The 19,947-nt window shown below is 39.6% G+C and overlaps 1 protein-coding gene across 18 annotated transcripts in view; it reads right to left on the bottom strand.

The window, feature by feature from the left end:
- Window positions 1-763: 763 nt before the first annotated feature.
- ZNF674 (zinc finger protein 674) overlaps window positions 764-19,947 on the bottom strand; it is a 40,873-nt gene continuing 21,689 nt past the window's right edge. For 9 of the 18 annotated variants that reach the window (XM_035289523.3, XM_078363131.1, XM_035289522.3 and 6 more), the window contains 2 exons: window positions 13,152-13,211; window positions 2,655-4,288 (listed from right to left, as the gene is read on the bottom strand). In XM_035289523.3, coding sequence (XP_035145414.1) covers window positions 2,796-4,288; window positions 13,152-13,211 — 1,553 coding nt within the window. In that variant the 3' untranslated portion in view covers window positions 2,655-2,795. Of the gene's footprint in view, window positions 4,289-13,151; window positions 13,212-14,034; window positions 14,170-19,947 lie in introns of those variants that run through there. The other 9 variants (XM_035289521.3, XM_078363133.1, XM_035289528.3 and 6 more) reach the window with 6 other exon arrangements.

Below are 19,947 nucleotides of genomic sequence, written 5' to 3' on the forward strand. Positions count from 1 at the left end.
TGTTAACTAGTAACTTAATGTCATAGGATTTGGTGGTTATAGAGTAAAAAGCAATGGAGATGCTTAGTTTTGTCAGAAAATCACGTACAGATATTATTAAAATCATAGGATACTGTATTCCCAGCTACTTGGGAGGTTGAGCAGGAGGACTGCTTGAGTCCAGGAATTTGAGACCAGCCTGAGCAACATACTGAGAGCCCCTGCCTCCAAAAATTATAGGATACCTACTCTCAAAATGCAAAATATTGTTGACTCTTGAACATAGGATTATGGGCACTGACCTCCCAGCAGTAAAATATCTGCATATAACTTAAGAATCCCCCAAATTTGACTACTAATAGTCTACTGTTGACCAGAAGCCTTACTGATAATGTATACAGTCCATTAACACATTTTATGTATTATGTATGCATTCTTATATTTACTATTCATTCAGTGAAGTGGATCATAAGAAGTTTTCATCCTCATCATCTTCATGTTGGATAGGCTGAGGAGGAGGAAGAGGGGTTGATCTTGCTGTTTCAGTGGTGGCACATGTGGAAGAAAATCCACATATAAGTGGACAAACACAGTTCAAACCCATGTTGTTCAAGAGTCAACTATGTATGCTCTCAAAACCGTAAACTTAATCATATGGAAAACAAATAGACAATATGTATATATATATGAAAATGGGATCATTTCAAGAAGAGAATAATGGTACACATTAAAGACAAAGCTGAGTGAGAAAATGGATGGGAAAAGAAAATAAACATGCATAATATACACTTTAAATGATATGCTTTATTGGTGATTTCTGGGGACTACATCCAAAAACTTTTTTACACATCAATAATCTCCACACTCAAATGCCAATTTACTTAATAATTTGGTGTATTTCTTTCCTAGCTCCCCCCACCCACATTACATAGATGTACCTAGCTTTTTATTCCCTGTGTTATCTATACACACATATACTCACCTAAAATAGATGAAATACAAATTTATGCTTATACATATATGTGCATATAACTTTACTCATCGCAATATTTTTATATGCCAACCACCCAGAATCACTGATATAATGGTTCATATACTTTGTTTTTACAATATCATATATTATTTTATATTTTTTATGTAATGATTTACCATTAACATTTTCCCAAATTTGCAAATAGTCTTAATTGGTGCATATTATTTCACCTAATTGACATATCAATTTTTAATCAGCTATCACTGGATATTAAATTGTTTTTTATTTTTTCACTACTTTAAATAATACTGCTCTTACGGAAGATGCTCTGAAATTTTTAAATCTTTGATTGCTTCACCACAAAATTATTCTTTCTTAAAACATGGAGAATTTTACGTTGTAAGCACTGTTCCTAAGGAAAGTATGTAAAAACTTACTAATGCCCTTTCTGTAATGGCTTTGCATTTTTGCACTGAAGATATTGATGAATAATGTATGTAAGGTCTCCTGTTTGAGATCTTTGTTTCAGGGATCCTGATGACTCATCCTCTCTTACCCTATTTAAGAAAGCAATTTTTTTATTTGTTTAGGAAAATAATCTGGGAGTTTAACCCACATAGGTATTTTATGCTTTATACTATTCTTTTAAAAATATCATACTAGGCTAGGCGCCGTGGCTCACACTTGTATTCCCAGTGCTTTGAGAGGCTAAGACGGATGGATCACCTGAGGTCAGGAGTTCCAGACCAGCCTGGCTAACATGGTGAAACCCCGTTTCTATTAAAACTACAAAAAATTAGCAGGGCATGGTGGCGCATGCCTGAAATCCCAGCCTACTTGGGAGGTTGAGGCAGGAGAATCGCTTGAACCTGGGAGGCAAAGGTTGGAGTGAGCTGAGATTGTGCCATTGCACTCCAGCTTGGGCAATGAGAGTGAAACTCTGTCTCAAAAAAAAAAGTCATAATCTACTCCACATTGAACATATCTTAAATTTATAATTGAGTGTTTGCTTGCCACCTCTATACCTTTTCCACAAAATGTTTGATAAAGAATATGCTAAGTGTGGTGGCTCATATCTATAATGAGTGCTTTGGGAGGCAAAGGTGGGAGTATCAGTTGAGGCTAGGAGTTCAAGACCAGCCTGGGCAACATAGCAAGACCCTGTCTCTATTAATAAAAGAATATAGAGCATGATTCCTCTCATTTCTAACATGGGTTTGTGTTTGTCTATTTATTTGACACGGTCTGGCTGTAACACCCAGGCTGGAGTACAGTAGTGTGATCTCAGCTCACTGCAACCTCCACCTCCTGGGCTCAAGCCATCCTCCTACCTCAAACTCCCGGGACTACAGGCATACCACCACACCCAGATAACTTTTGTATTTTTTGTAAAGACAGTTTTACCATGTTGCCCAGGCTGGTCTCGAACTTGTGAGCTCAAGTGATCTGCCTACCTTGGCCTCCCAAAAGTGCTGGAATTACAGGTGTGAGCTACCTACCACACCATGGCTCACTAAATTCTTAGTTTTTCTCAGCATAAACACTCTGATAAACAGTGCCATTTACATTCTTTCTGAAGGCTTTCCCACATCACTACACTCAGTTTTGATGCTTTTGAATTATTTGAGATACAGATTTTCACTCCTGTGTGAAGAACTCTGGGTGAAAAAATTAATCACATTTATTGACGCCTCTGGAATTATACTTCTGTACCTTTTATTAAGTTAAATGAATATTAACATATGAAGAGTTTCCAACACTCTTGACATTTATAAGATTACTCCCCATGATAAATTTAACATATGAGTAATTACTAGTATAATTATCCCACTCTCAAGTATACTCATAGGTTTTTATCACCTGTGTGACTTCTCTGATGTTTAATGAGAGTTGACTTCCCACTGAATGCTTTCCCACAGTCTCTGCATTCATAAGGTTTCTCTCCTGTATGAGTTCTGTGATGCACATTGAGAGTTGATTTCACACTGAAGGCCTTCCCACATTCACTACATTTGTAAGGTTTTTCTCCTGTATGAATTCTCTGATGTTTAATGAGAGTTGACTTCCTACTGAAGGTTTTTGCACAGTCACTGCATTCATACGGTCTCTCTCCTGTATGAATTCTCTGATGTTTAATCAGTGGTGACTTCTCACTGAAGGCTTTCCCACATTCGTTGCATTTGTAGGGTTTCTCTCCTGTATGTATTCTCTGATGTACAGTAAGGGTTGACTTCTCCCCAAAGGCTTTCCCACATCTTCTGCATTCATACGGTTTCTCTCCTGTATGAGTTCTATGATGGGCAGAGAGGTGTGACTTTCCACTGAAAGTCTTCCCACATATACTACATTCATAGGGTTTCTCTCCCGTATGAATTTTCTGATGAACAGAGAGGTGTGACTTACCTCTGAAGCTTTTCCCACATTTATTACACTCATAAATTTTCTCTTTTGTACGAGTTATCTGATGTTTAGTGGGACTAGGCTTCTCATCAGAGGTTTTCTCATGTTCACTGCACTCAGGTTTCTCACTTGTGTGAATCCATTGATATATAAGGCCAGATGTAGTATATTTAATACCTTTATAAAATGCTTGTCTAATGTGTGTTTTTTTATGTCTAATAAGATGATATGAACTTTTAAAAGCTTTTGGACATTTGGCACATACAAATGGTTTCTCTCCCGTATGAGTTCGTTGATGTTTAATCAGAGTTGACTTCTGAATAAAGGTTTTTCCACATTCATTACATTCATAGGGCTTCTCCCCTGTGTGCGTTCTCTGGTGTGCTATGAGGGTTGACTTCTGGCTGAAGGCTTTTGCACATTCACAGCATTCATAAGGTTTCTCTCCGGTGTGAGTTCTTTGATGTACAACTAAATTTCCTTTCTGGATAAACCCTTTTCCACACTGAGTACATCTGTAGAGTTTCTCCCCAGTTTGACTTCTCTGACTTTTCTGAAGGGCTTGCTTTTGGTGGAGGGCTTTCCCTCGTTGATTAGGGTCAAAAAATTTCTCCACAGGTTGAGCTTTATGAAGGTTAGAATGGAGGCATACTTTCCAATATGTCTTATATCCATCATCTTTCTTTCTTACATAGCTTCTATTTTGACTAAGAAAGTTTAAATTATGTTTTGAACACCATTCCCACGAGTAATATTTAGGGAGTCTTTGTTTTACAGAAACAAAGTCTGTGCTGAGATAAATGCTTTTTCTACATATTTTACATACTTGACCACTTTCATCCTTCAGTGTTTCCTTGCCTGTGAATGCAGCTTGCCATGGAAGTTTGTCTTGGCTTTCCTTATAGCGATCTATCTGCTTGTCAACTTGCCAGACTTCTAAAAGAAAATGCGATGAATCATCAAACTTGTCTTCCCACTATAATTTATGAAATAACTTTAATCCCTAAATGCCAAAGCAGTGGACTCCTGCTGGATATGGATGGAGGACCCTCCCCATGTCCCAAGCTCAAAATCAAGAAAAGAAATGTATTGGGTGTCAAAATGAAGTGGGAATTTAAAGTGACAGGGTGAACAGAACAGCTTGAGGATTTGAAGGGGACCAAAAGGCACAAATGTTTAGGTATTGAGGAAAGTCAGAGTGTAATTTTGGCTTAAAGCTAGAATTACAAGGGCTTCCATGCTTGTTAAACAGGAACTAGAAAGATTCCCTACTAGCCAAAGAAACTGGCAAGGAGGATGTTATATATAAGACATCAAAAGCCTAATTCTGTAACTCAATCCAAATGATTACTAGTACAGAGCCCATAAACTGAAAAATTAACATAAAAGTTGGTCTTGTCATTGGTAGGTTCATAGCAGTGGCAACCTTTCCAGAAGATACACACACACACACACACATACACACACTCACTCTCTCTCTCTCTCTCATGTTTTTATAGTTGAGGACATCACAGAACTTCTACAGAAAACCAACTCTCACTGAAGAGTTCACAGTAGAAAATTTAAAACCTTACAAGGAACTGATCCATTATTAGAGACAATCGACAGATACATTTAAATATACTCCCACTCTTAGAACTGTAGATAATAGAACAACGTGGGCTTTAAAATAAGTATATTTCAAATGTACAAAGATAAGAACTAGACTATGAAGGAAATAGCAGGAAATTTTCAAAAAAGACAGATGAGTATTTTTAAAGTAGGCATTATTTAAAAAAAAAAAAAAAAACTCGGGGAGAGAGATCCAAGATGGCCGATTACTAACAGCTCAGAATTGTAGCACCCAGTGAAAGTGCAGAGAACGAGAGGACGCCACACTTTCAGACGAATTTTTGCTGCTCACAGACCAGGAGATTCTCAGTGGAGGAGCCCCATGGGTCACCAGCGCAACTCTTGTGGCCGGTGTGGCAGTTTTGCTGGTGCCTCGGCATGGTGGTTCTCGATGCAGAGTAAACGGGACTGGGTCCCCTTTTGGTCGACGTTCAGAGCTCCAGGAAGGCAGAGTCGCCCATTCAGCTGATTGAAAAAGGGACTCAAGAGGGAAGCCAGACTGGAGATTCCTCGACAGAAAAGCACCATGAAGCTTAATGCCACTGTTTTAGCCAGCGCAGTGGGTTGCTCAGATTCCGGCGCTGGGAATTAACAAGTTGGACGTCCACTCAGAGACCTAATTTGAAAGTTGGTAATTACAAAGACGACAGGTCGACAGGTGGATAAATTTACAATGATGGGAAGAAACCAGAGTAAAAAGGCTGAAAATACTCAAAATCAGAATGCCTCTCCCTCTACAGGAGATCACAGTTCCTTATCAACAGGGGAACAAGGCCTGATGGAGAACGAGTGCGTTCTATTAACAGAATCAGGCTTCAGAAGGGGGATAATAAGAAACTTCTGTGAGTTAAAAGAACATGTTCTAGCCCAATGTAAAGAAACTAAGAACTTCGAAAAAAGGTTTGACAAAATCCTAACGAGAATAGACAATTTAGAGAGGAATATAAGTGAATTAATGGAACTGAAGAATACAATACAAGAATTCTGAGAAGTATGCACAGGTTTTAACAGTCAAATTGATCAAGCAGAAGAAAGGATATCAGAGGTCAAAGACCAATTTAATGAAATGAAACGAGAAGACAAGATTAGAGAAGAAAGGGTAAAAAGGAATGAGCAAAGTCTCCAAGAAATATGGGACTATGTGAAAAGACCTAATTTACATGTACCTGAATGTCATGAAGAGAATGAATCCAAGCTGGAAAATATTCTTCAGGATATTATTCAGGAAAACTTTCCTAACCCTAGTAAGGCAGGACAATACTCAACTCCAGGTAATACAGAGAACACCACAAAGATATTCCTCAAGTAGAGCAACCCCAAGACACATAATCGTTAGATTCACCAGGGTTGAAATGAAGGAGAAAATTCTAAGGGCAACTAGAGAGAAAGGTCAGGTTACCCATAAAGGGAAGCCTATCAGACTCACAACAGATCTCTCAGCAGAAACCCTACAAACTAGAAGACAGTAGGGGTCAATATTCAATATCCTCAAAGAAAAGAATTTTCAACCCAGAATCTCATATCCAGCCAAACTAAGCTTCATAAATGAAGGAAAAATAAAATTTTTCATGAACAAGCAAGCACTCAGAGATTTCATCACCACCAGGCCTGCTTTACAAGAGCTTCTGAAAGAAGCATTACACACAGAAAGGAACAACTAGTATCAGTCATACCAAAAACTTACCAAAAGGTAAAGAGTATCTCCATAATGAAGAATCTATATCAACTAATGGGCAAAATAGCCAGCTAGCATTAAATGACAATATTAAACTCACAGATATCAATATTAATCCTAAATTTAAATGGATTAAATGCCCCAATCAAAGACACAGACAGGCAAATTGAATAAAGAGTCAAAACCCAGGCCGGGCGCGGTGGCTCAAGCCTGTAATCCCAGCACTTTGGGAGGCTGAGGCGGGTGGATCATGAGGTCAAGAGATCGAGACCATCCTGGTCAACATGGTGAAACCCCGTATCTAATAAAAATACAAAAAATTCGCCGGGCGTGATGGCTCACGCCTATGGTCCCAGCACTTTAGGAGGCTGAGGCGGGTGGATCACGAGGTCAAGAGATGGAGACCATCCTAGTCAACAAGGTGAAACCCCGTCTCTACTAAAAATACAAAAATTAGCTGGGCATGGTGGTGCATGCCTGTGATCCCAGCTATTCGGGAGGTTGAGGCAGGAGAATTGCCTGAACCCAGGAGGCGGAGGTTGCGGTGAGCTGAGATTGCACCATTGCACTCCAGCCTGGGTAACAAGAGTGAAAAACTCCGTCTCAAAAAAAAAAAAAAAAAAGTCAAAACCCATTGATATGCTGTATCCAGATCCATCTTATAAGCAAGGACACACAAAGACTCAAAACAAAGGATTGGAGGAAGATTTACCAATCAAATGGAGAGCAAAAAAAAAAAAAAAAAAGAAAAGAAAAAAACAGGAGTTGTAACTTTTGTCTCTGACAAAATAGACTTTAATAGTAACAAAGACTAAAAGAAACAAAGAAGGACATTACATAATGGTAAAAGGATCAATACAACAACAGGAGTCAATGATCATAAATATATATGCGCCCAACATAGGAGCACCCAGATAATAAGACAAGTTCTTAATGACTTATAAAGAGACTTGGACTCCCGCACAATAATAGCAGGAGACTGATACCACATTGTTAATATTCGACAGATCAATGAGATAGAAAATTAACAGGGACATCTATGATTAGAACTCGGACCTAGAACAAGTAAACTCAGTGAATATTTATAGAATTCTTCACCCCAGGTCCACAGAACATACATTTTTCTCTGTATCACATTACACCTATTTTGAAAGTGACCACATAATTTTAAGTAAAACACTCTTCAGCATTTGCATAGCATTCCACAGACTTAAATGAAATATTGGTTGGCTGTTTGTTATTTTCTTCCCTTATTCCTTCCTGTCTCCGCTGTTAAGCACAATTATTGGCATAAAAGAGGTTTTTAATACCTATTTTTAGATTGCATTCCAGCCTGGGCAATAGAGCAAGACTCCTGTTCTCTCTTCCCCTTTCTCTTTCTCTTTCTAATAAAAAATAAAATAACTCGAAATAGGCTGAACAGTAGACTAGCCACAGATAAGACAGATTTAATAAGTTAGATGACAGATCTTGGGAAATCACTGAGTCATCTAATAGGCTTCCCTTGGCATAAACATCACACATGTTGGTGCATCTTTGATACTGGAGTTAGAGTGTGCTCTGTGTTCATGATAGGCAGACAGCATAAGGAAGCCTGCACATGGATGTCTCCAGATTCTGTCTGTGCCCTTTTCCCTTATAATCCAATTGTTTATCATTACATCACTGTAATAAATCTTACCCATGATTACAACTATATGCTGAGTCCCATGAGTGTCTCTAGAGAATATATGAGTATGGGAGCGGTCTTGGGGACCCTTGACCTAGGCAATATTTAAAGAGACAAAAACTGACTCTTTTCTAAAATGGAAGAAAGGCATGTATCCTACCACTGAATGTCCAAAGTCCTTGAGTATGGTAAATAAAAGCAAGTCTGCACTTAGACAAAGTTCAGTGCAACCACAGGACTTTCACGTCAGAAAGAAAATATTGTAAACTACTATGAATAAATAAAAATATCCCCTAGAAAGAAATAATTATATTAATATCAGACTTCTTCAAAAAAGCCAGAAGATTAAAGAACAGTATCTTCAATGTCCTGAGACAAGCTTTCATCTTAGAACTCTATACCCAGATAAATTATCATAAAGAAAGATGAGAAAATAAAGACATCTTTGGACAAGAAAAGACAAAGATTTTGCCATACTCAAAACCTGGCTAAGAAAAATGCCTGATACTTCAGTTATTCAGAAGGATAATGACTAAAGGACAAAAAGACCGGGGGTAAAGAAAACCCAGCAAAGGCAAGAAAAAAGGGATAGTGAAAAAGCAGGCTATGTAGGAAATACACTGAAAGAAGAAATACAAATATAGCAATTTCACAATAAATATATATTAACCAGATTAGTTAAATGCCAGCCATATTAAATTGCATTTTAGAAAAATCAGCTCCATGTTTTCAAAAGACAATTAGGGCAAAATGAGAGAGAATTTAAAAATAAAATTATGGGAAAAGCTATACCTGGTACTTAGTAACCAAAATAAAATCGGCAAGAGAATGCTTATATGACCTTGATGCCAAAAGCAAAGAAGGATAAAATATGAGAATATTATAAAGCAATCTTCACTTACGTGAATGTGAAATTCTTATATGTGGCAAATTGATTCTACTTGTGACGGCTAAGAGGTAATACATCTAGTAATATTGAAAATATACAGCCTGGGCAACATGGCAAAACCCCATCACCACAAAAAAATACAAAAAATTAGCCAGGCGTGGTGGTACACACCTATAGTCCCAGCTACTTCGGGGACTGAGGCAGAAGGATTGGTTGAGCCTAGGAGGTTAGAGTTGCAGTGAGCCATGTACACAACACTGCACTCTAGCCTAGGTGACAAAGTAAGACCTTGTCTCAAAAACAATAAACACATGTGCATGCGTACACTCACAAACACGCACACACACACACCTTACTACCTATTCCATTTATACCACAGAGAAATAAGGGCAAATTTTAACATGTACAACAAGAATGGCAACAAAATCGTAGAAATTACCAAATATCCACCAATAGAGGTATGGTAAATGAACGATGACACCCATATGTTGGAATGCTACTACAACAGTTAAAATAAATCATCTAAATCTAAAGTATCAGCATAGAGAAAGCTCAAAAGGTAATACTGAACACAGAAAGCAAGTTGCAGAAAGATCCCTATTATTTTTAACTTTTTTTTTTTTGAGCTGCAGCCTTGCTCTGTTGCCTAGGCTAGAGTGCAATGGCACAATCTCGGCTCACTGCAACCTCCGCCTCCCAGGTTCAAGTGATTCTTCTGGCTCAGCCTCCCAAGTAGCTGGGAATATAGGTACCCACCACCGTGCCTAGCTAATTTTCATATTTTTAGTAGAGATGGGGTTTTACCATCTTGGCCAGGCTGGTCTCGAACTCCTGACTTTGTGGTCCATCTACCTCAGCCTCCCAAAGTGCTGGGATTACAGGTGTGAGCCACTGCGCCCGGCCTTTTTTTTTTTTTGAGATGGAGTCTTGCACTTTAGCCCAGGCTGGAGTGCAGTGGTGCAATCTCAGCTCACTGCAACCTCCGTCTCCCATGTTCAAACAATTCTCCTGCCTCAGCCTCCCGAGTAGCTAGAATTACAGGCATGCGCCACCACGCCCAGCTAATTTTTGTATCTTTAGTAGAGACAGGGTTTCACCATGTTGGCTAGCTGGTCTCAAACACTTAACCTCAGGTGATCCACCCAAGTTGGCCTCCCAAAGTGCTAGGATTACAGGCATAAGCCACCATGCCTGGCCAAGATCCCTATAATTTGAGTGTACTAATCTGGTAATTTTACAAAAAGAATTCTATATTGATTACAGGCACAAACATACGTAGCAAAAGTATAAAAACATAGATTAAAAGGATACTCACAAAATTCATTATACTGTTTACCTGAGGAGGAGATAAGAGGAATAGATGGGAAAAATGGGACTTCAACTTTATTTTTAAACGTCTGTTTCTTTTATTTAAAAAAATGACAAAATGTTAACATTTGCTAATTCTGGGAAGGAAGTACAAGGGTATTTGTAATAATTATGATTTTCTGTACTTTTTTGCAGTTTTAAAAGGAAGGCTTTTAGGCTGGACTTCTGAAATGACCGAGTGAGAGGAAGGACCTTGGTAAATCCTCTCCCCCAAAAAAGTAATGAAAATACTGGCAAAATAAAAAATTATCAAAATCAATCATTTCAGGACTTTAGAAATTAACCAAAGGCAGACAAGCAATTAAAAATCATTTGTTCAAGAAAAACTAGGCCGGACACAGTGGCGCACGTCTGTAATCCCAGCACTTCGGGAGGCTGAGGCAGATGGATCACATGAGGTCAGGTGTTCAGGATCAGCCTGGCCAACATGGTGAAACCCTGTCTCTACTAAAAATACAAAAATTAGCAGGGCATGATGTAATCCATGCTACTATAATAGCATGGATTCCAGCTGTAATCCCAGCTACTTGGGAGGCTGAGGCAGGAGAACTGCTTGAACCTGGGACACAGAGGTTGCAGTGAGCCGAGATTGCCCCATGGCACTCCAGCCTGGGTGACAAGAGCAAAACTCCATCTCAAAAAAAAAAAAAAAAGAAACAAAAAAAAAAAAAAAACAAGAAAAATTAGTAAACCTCACAAAGAACAGCCAAGTAATGGTTCATTTGGCACTACTACTACTCTTCCCATTCTTCCACTGGCTCCCCAGCTCCATGAAAACTGGCAGCCTCACAGCTACCCAAGGGGGATGACCTGTTTTGGAGCTCTACCAAAAGCCCTATCCCCAGACTGCTGCTATTTGATCTAACTGGAAGCTCAGCTCCAAGAAAATAAAGGACACTCTGGTAACTCAAATCCACACAAAGAAATAAAGAACACCAGTAAAGGTAACATGTAGGAAAGTGTTAACACAGCAGAACTAATCTTTAGAAGTGCCTGCTTACAGAGCTACCTCCCGGGTAAAGTCTGGGAACTTGGCTTGTGGAATATTTCCTATGTTGATATGATGGCTTTGCCTGCCTACAGCACTGAACACCCGTTTTTCTTCTGGGAGTCTGGATACCCGAACAGTAGAGGCTGATAATTTTCTGGTATGATGTGCCTATTTTTAGTGGGTCAAACTGGACTTGCCCACAGATAAAGTGAAAGGGGTTTAACAAAAAAGGCCTAGCTTGCCACTTGGATATGCAATGCAGCTCTCTGGCCCTATAGAATCTTGGCTTTGCATGGGGGGAGGGGAAACTATCCCTGTGAAGATTTATTTCCTATCACGCACCCAGAAATACTGGTGACAATGATCTCATATGGGGATATGTCAGAGCACCATAAAGGGGGTAAAATCTTATAAGCTGATACAGAGAAAAAAATGATATCAAGTATCAATAATCAGAACAGCTTTACATTGAAAATTAGATGATAATGGAGCAATGCCTTCAAAGTCTCAAGGAAAGACATTTCCATCCTAGAACTCTACTCCAAGCCAAACTCTCCATCAGGAGTCAAACACTTGTAGACATCTCAAAAATCTCAAAACTTCATCTCCTATGGGCTTACATCCTTTCTTAGGAAAGTACTTAAAGAATGTGCTCCAACCAAATGAGGAAGGTGGCATGGCATATAGAAAATATGGACCCCAACAATGTAGAAGGTGAAGGGAATCCCCAGAATGACACTGAAGAACAGTGTCAGGATGGTAGCTGCACAAGAAGGAATAAGGGTAATTCATCCAGATGAGAGCAGGTCAGAAGGCTTCAGAAAAACTCAGGGATATGACACTAAGGAAACCCTTGATATCTCCAGAAGTGCTCAGAGTCACTCTAGACAACTGGTGATAAGTACATGGAGAAAGAAACAAAACAAGCCAGGAGCAGTGGTTCACTCCTGTAATCCCAGCACTTTGGGAGGGCAAGGCAAGAGGATGACTTGAGTCTAGGAGTTCGAGACCAGCCTGGACAACATAGTGAGACCCCATCTCTATAAAAAATAAAAAAAAAAATTAGCTTGGTGTAGTGGTACACAGCTGTAGTCCCAGCTACTCAGGAGCCTGAGGTGGGAGAATTGCTTGAGCCCAGGAGTTTGTGGCTGTAGGCTGCAGTGAGCCAAGACTGTACCACTGTACTCTAACCTGGGTGACACAGCAAGATTCTGTCTCAAAAAAAAATTATACCATAAGGAATACAGTTACGCAGGGAAGGTAAATTAATCATAGGTTACTATGTGTCTTGGCTGTGGATAGTATTTATATATACAGTCAGCCCTCTGTATCCATGGGTTTTACATCTGTGGATTCAACCAACCAAGGATCAAAACCCACAAATATGGAGGGCCGATTATACCATTCCATTTTATATCAGGGACTTGAGTATCAATGGAATCTGGTATCCATGGAGGTTCTGAAACCAATCCCCTGCAGATATACAGAGCTAACTGTATAGTCATCTTGTAAACAATAGTACTGATGGAAAACAAATTTATGGTCTAATCACATTGGGACAATGGGGAAACAAGAAGTTTATGTACATACGCATACCTTTGGGCGGGTGACAGGAGCAGCATGATGAGTTCAATCTTAACCTTCCATAGTGAAACACTGTAAATAAGTTTTGTAAAATATATGTAAATTATAAAGAATAGTAACACTAAAAATAATACCTGTATATCCACTGCCCATTAAAAACAAATTATGGTTATCTTTGAAGTTCTTTCTATGCCCATTTCATTTTCTTTCTTTTCAGATAATCAATATCCTGAATTTTATGTTTATCATGCCCTTCACTTTCTTTATGGTCACTGCATTATTTTATTCTTTAAGCCTCAGACATGACCTACTTTGATAAAACCAAAACCTTTTTTTAAATCACGAGAATACTGCCTTGGGTTGGTAAATCTGACATCTCAGATGAAACATAATGGTCTAGAAAAATGACCAGAATTGACGAAAATATAAGATGCTTGAATAAATCAATAATTGTTTTTTAAATTATAAAAACTGATTCCATAATGAAGTCTTGCCATACCCAGATGGTTTTGTAAATGATTGGTATCAAACTCTCAGGAAAGGAAATTTCAGTCACAGTTTCAAAAATTACAAGAAGGAAAAGTACTCAGTTTATTTTATGCAGCCAGTATAACCTTGGATACCAGAATAAGAGGACAGTACAAAAAAAGAAAATCTAAGATCTATTTTACTTCTAAACATTAATGCAAAATTCATAGGTTAAATACTAGTAAAATTAATTCTAAATTAATTTCTTTAATGCTTCATAATTAAGTAAAGTTTAGCACAGGAACACAGGAACACTTCAGTATCAGAAATCTATTCACATAATCTACCACGTCAGTAGATTAAAGGAGGAAAAACTGTCTTCTCAACATATGCAGAAAATAAGCATTCAAGAAAATAAAACACTCACTTGTGATTTTTAATTAGGCTGGGTACAGTGGCTCACAGCTGTAATCCCAGCACTTTGGGAGTCTGAGGCGGGTGGATCACCCGAGGTTAGGAGTTTGAGACCAGCCTGGCCAACAACGGTGAAACTCCATCTCTACTAAAAATACAAAAAATTAGCCGAGTGTGGTGGCACGCGCCTGTAATCCCAGCTACTTAGGAGGCTGAGGCAGGAGAACTGCTTGAACCCAGGAGGCGGAAGTTGCAGTGTGCCAAGATTGCGCCATTGCACTCCAGTCTGGGTGACAGAATGAGACTCTGTCTCAAACGAAAACAAAAACAAAACAAAACAAAAGTCTTATTAACAAACTAGGACTAATAAAAGGGGCTCTTGATGAAAGATATCTTTCGAAATACCACAGCAAATATCATATTTAATAGTGAAAGCTATAAAAGTTACATCATTTCTGTGCCTCAGTTTTTTCATATATAAAACAGGAACAACAACCAGCCTACTTTACATGGTCATTGCAAGGATTCAACTATTTAATGGTGCAAAGCATACAGAACAATGCATTTGTGGCACACGGCAAGCATGCAAATACTGCCTATCATTTTATATCTTTGTCTTCATGATCATTTCCACTAAAATCAGAAACAAAGGATGCAATATCACTGTATCTCTTAAACATTGTAGTACAGGTCCTAATTCATTGCGAGAAGAAAAAGAAATAAAATGTATAATTGGAAAAGACAATTGCCTTTATAAAGATAATTATTCACATAGAAAACCCAAGAGAATCAAAAAATGATTAGTATTAATAAAAGCATTCAGAAAGACTTCTGTATACATGATGACTTTATGAATATCACTAGCATTCTCATACACTAATATTAACCAATTAGAAGATGGGATAGGAAAGATCCTAATCACAACTGCAACAATAACTAAGAGGTATCTAGGAAGAAATTCAACAAAAAATGCACAAGATCTTCCTGACAAAAAATGTGACACATTAGTAAATGCCATAAAAGGAAAACTGAATAAGAGTCTACCAAAAGGAAAATTTGATAGTATAAAGATGCCAATTCCCAACTCATTTCTAAACACGTGCAGTTGCAACTGGAATCCCAGAGTCTTCCTTGGAACTCAACAAACAAATCCTAAAATTCCTATGGAAGACCAAAGGATCAAAAGAGATAAAGGGACTAAATCCTATTAGCTCTTAACAACATCAATTGATAAGAATGGTTCAACAGGCCAGGCACAGTGGTTCATGCCTGTAATCCCAGCACTTTGGGAGGCTGAGGTGGGTGGAACACCTGAGGTCATGAGTTCAAGACCAGCCTGGCCAAGATGGTGAAACCCCCGTCTCTACTAAAAATACAAAAAATTAGCTGGGCCTGGTGGTGGGCATCTGTAATCCCAGCTACTTGGGAGGCTGAGGCAGGAGAATCACTTGAACGCAGAATTGCTTGAAACCAGGAGTTGGAGGTTGCAGTAAGCCAAGATCACACCATTGCACTCCAGCCTGGGCAACAAGAATAAAACTCGATGTCAAAAAAAAAAAAAAAGGTGCTCCCCTGGGCACAGCAGAGCAACTGGGTTTTGGCCAGCTGCCACGGTGGCTCACGCCTGTAATCCCAACACTTCAGGAGGCTGAGACGAATGGATCACCTGAGGTCAGGTGTTTGAGACCAGCCTGGCCAACATGGTGAACCCCTGTCTCTACTAAAAATACAAAAAATTGAACCTGGAAGGCAGAGGTTACAATGAGCCAAGATCACATCATTGCACTCCAGCCTGGGTAATAAGAGTGAAGCTCCTTCTCAAAAAAACAAAAAAAAAGAGTGGTACAACAGTTCAGCCAGGCTCGGTGGCTCACGTCTCTAATCCTAGCACTTTGTGAGGCCTAGATGGGCGGACTGCCTGAGCTCAAGAGTTTGAGACCAGCCTGGGCAACACAGTGAAAACCCATCTCTACTAAAATACAAAAAATTTGCCAGACATAATGGTGCACACCTGTAATCCCAGCTACTTGGGAGGCCGAGGCAGGAGAATCACTTGAACCCAGGAGGTGGAAGTTGCAGTGAGCCAAGATCACACTACTACACTCTAGTCTGGGTGACAGAGCAAGACTCTGTCTCAAAATAAAAAAAGAAAAAAGACAATCTAACAAATGGACAGTATACTTATAATAAAGTGTTAATATGTACTCTACTAAAAATAGTGCAGCCAGGCATGGTGGCTCACACCTGTAATCTTAACACTTTGGGAGACTGAGACAGGTGGATCACATGAGCCCAGGAGTTTGAGATCAGTCTGGGCAACATGGCAAAATACCATCTCTACAAAAAAATACAAATATTAGCTGGGTGTGATGGTACATGCCTGTAGTACCAGCTACTCAGGACGCTAAGGAAGTAGAATCACCTCCAGCCTGGGCAACAGAGTGAGACCCTGTCAGAGAAATAAAAAAGAGAAAGAAAGAAAAGAAAAGAAAGAAGTACTATGGGCTAAGCATGGTAGTTCACGCCTGTAATCCCAGTACTTTGGAAGGCCAAGAGGGGGCGGATCACCTGAGGTCAGGAGTTCAAGACCAGCCTGGCTGACATGGCAAAATCCCATCTTTACCAAAAATACAAACATTTGCTGGGTATGGCGGCACAAACCTGCAATCCCAGCTACTCAGGAGGCTGAGGCAGGAGAATTGCTTGAACCCGGAATGCAGAGGTTGCAGTGAGCTGAGATCGCCCCACTGCACTCCAGCCTGGGTGACAGAGCAAGACTCTTTCTCAAAAAACAAAATAAAAAAAGAAAAGAAAAGAAAATAGTGTTACGAATAAGTAGGAGGAAGGCACGTACCATAAGAAAAAAAATGAGTAGAAGACTTACGCAGGTGCTGTGTAAGATTTATACAAGTCACTCAAATTCTCTATAAAATACTAAATGAGGGCTGGGCACGGTGGCTCATGCCTATAATCCCAGCACTTTGGGAGGCCAAGGCGGGTGGATCACGAGGTCAAGAGATCAAGACCATCCTGGTCAACAAGGTGAAACAGGTGAAACAAAAAATTAGCTGGGCATGGTGGCACGTGCCTATAATCCCAGCTACTCAGGAGGCTGAGGCGGGAGAATTGCCTGAACCCAGGAGGCAGAGGTTGCGGTGAGCTGAGATCGCGCCATTGCACTCCAGCTTGGGTAACAAGAGCGAAACTCTGTCTCAAAAAAAAAAAAATAAATAAACCAGCCTGGTTGTTATAATGAGACCCCCATCTCTACATAAAACATAAGAATATGGCCGGGCGTGGTGGCTCAAGCCTGTAATCCCAGCACTTTGGGAGGCTGAGGTGGGTGGATCACGAGGTCAAGAGATCGAGACCATCCTGGTCAACATGGAGAAACCCCCTCTCTACTAAAAATACAAAAAATTAGCTGGGCATGGTGGCATGTGCCTGTAATCCCAGCTACTCAGGAGGCTGAGGCAGGAGAATTGCCTGAACCCAGGAGGCGGAGGTTGTGGTGAGCCGAGATCGCGCCATTGCACTCCAGCCTGGGTAACAGCAAAACTCCGTCTCAAAAAAAAAAAAAAAAAAAAAAACAGAATAAAATAAAAGAATAACCGAGCACAGTGGCACATACCTATAGTACTGCTTACTCAGGAGGCTGAGGCAGGAGGTTTGCTTGAGCCCAGGAGTTCAAGCATGCAGTGAGCTATGATCACACCACTGCACGCCAGCCTAGGTAGCAGAGTGAGAGAGACCCTGTCTCTAAAAAATAAATAAATAATATTGTAGGTACTTTTAATTGTGTGATACCCAAACTAGAACACTATCCTGCAATGAAATAAACATCATGGCTACAATAGTGAATAAAAGAAACAAGTCACAAAATAATTCATACAGATGACTCTATTTTTATAAAGCTCAAAAAAGAAAAGTTCGAATTAAACAATATGCTTGTGGATACAGATAGACAGCAGGAACTCTAACAAAATCCTAAAAATAATTACCCCTGAATTTGGGATACAGGTTACATCCAGGAGAGAGGTAAGAGTTGTAATTCTCAACCTGAGTGGTGATTATACAGGTGTTAGCTATATGTTTCTTCTGAAAAGTATGCATGTGTTCTAAATGCTCTTCTGTATGCATGATACAGTAATCAATAAGGACTTCTTTCTATCTCAAAGAAATAGAAAATGAAAACCACAAAAATAAACACAATTCAGAGCTGGTTCTGTGAAAAGATCAATGCAATTGATACTGATCAAGAAAAGAAAAAATATACATTATCAATATCAGGAGGACAACATTACAGATCCTACAAATATTAAAAATAATAAGGAACTCTTATGAAAAAAACTTTAATTAATTTACTTTTTTTTTTTAAGACAAACTCTCATTCTGTTGCCCAAGTTGGAGTGCAGTGGTATGATCTCGGCTCACTGCAACCTCCGCCTCCCGGGTTCCAGTGATTCTCCTGCCTCAGCCTCCTGAGTAGCTAGGACTACAGGCATGCACCATCATGCCTGGTTGATTTTTGTATTTTTAGTAGAGGCGGGGTTTTGCTATGTTGGCCAGGCTGGTCTTGAAATCCAGACCTTGTGATCCGCCTACCTTGGTCTCCAAAAGTGCTGGGATTACAGGCATGAACCACCACACCTGGCCGAAAAAAACCTTTTTATCAAAAACTTGGTAGTTTTGATGAGACAAATTCCTTCAAGGCCACAAACCACCAAAGCTTACTCAAGAAGAAAAGAATTATCTGAATATACCTGTAATTATTTAAAAAAAAGAATTTGTAGCCGGGCACAGTGGCTCACGCCTGTAATCCCAGCACTTTGGGAGGCCGAGGCGGGTAGATCACTGACGTCAGGAGTTCAAGACCACCCTGGCCAACATGGTGAAATCCTGTCTCTACTAAAAACACAAAAAATTAGCTGGGCACCGTGGCAGGTGACTGTAATCCCAGCTACTCAGGAGGCTGAGGCAGAATTGTTTGAACCCAGGAGGCGGAGGATGCAGTGAGCCAAGATCACACCCTTGCACTCCAGCCTGGGTAACAAGAGCAAAACTCCGTCTCAAAAAAAAAAAAAAGAAAGAATGCTAGTCCTATATAAATTTCAGAGAACAGAAGAGGAGGAAATACTTTCCAACTCATTTTATGAGGCCATCTTAACCCTGATGTCAAAACCAGATACAGACAGCGTAAGAGAAGAAAACTACAATTATGACACATAAACATAGATGCAAAATAACAAAATATGAGCAAACTAAGAACATATCAAAGGAATGATAGGTCATTATCAAGTGGGGTTTGCACAAGTAATGAGAGGCTGGTTCAATATCTGCAAATTGGCTAGGCGAGGTGGCTCACACCTGTAATCCCAGCACTTTGGGAGGCTGAGGTGGGCGGATCACCTGAGGTCAGGAGTTTAAGACCAGCCAACCAACATGAAGAAACCCCGTCTCTACTAAAAGATACAAAATTAGCCTAGCGTGGTGGGGCATGCCTGTAATCCCAGCTACTTGGGAGGCTGAGGCAGGAGAATCGCTTGAACCTGGGAGGTGGAGGTTGCAGTGAGCCAAGATCATGCCATTGCACTCCATTTTGGGCAACAAGAGAAAAACTTCATCTCAAAAACAAAAAAACAAAAAAGAACATAAAATGCAGGGATGAATTAAACAAAATGTGAAAGACTTGTGCATTCAAAACTACAAAATATTGAGATAAAATTTAAGAAGCTCTAAATAGAGATACATGCTATTCATTAACTGGAAGACTCAATATTGTCTTATATCAATAATCTACAGATTCAGTGTAATCCCATATAAAAATCTCTGTAGCTTTTGTGTACAAAATCACAAGCTGATTCTAAGATTTATATAAAAATACCAAGGACCTAGAATAGGCAAAACATTAGGAAAGGAAGAACAA

Source organism: Callithrix jacchus, chromosome X, assembly GCF_049354715.1.
Source record: "Callithrix jacchus isolate 240 chromosome X, calJac240_pri, whole genome shotgun sequence".
Classification (NCBI taxonomy): Eukaryota; Metazoa; Chordata; class Mammalia; order Primates; family Cebidae; genus Callithrix; species Callithrix jacchus.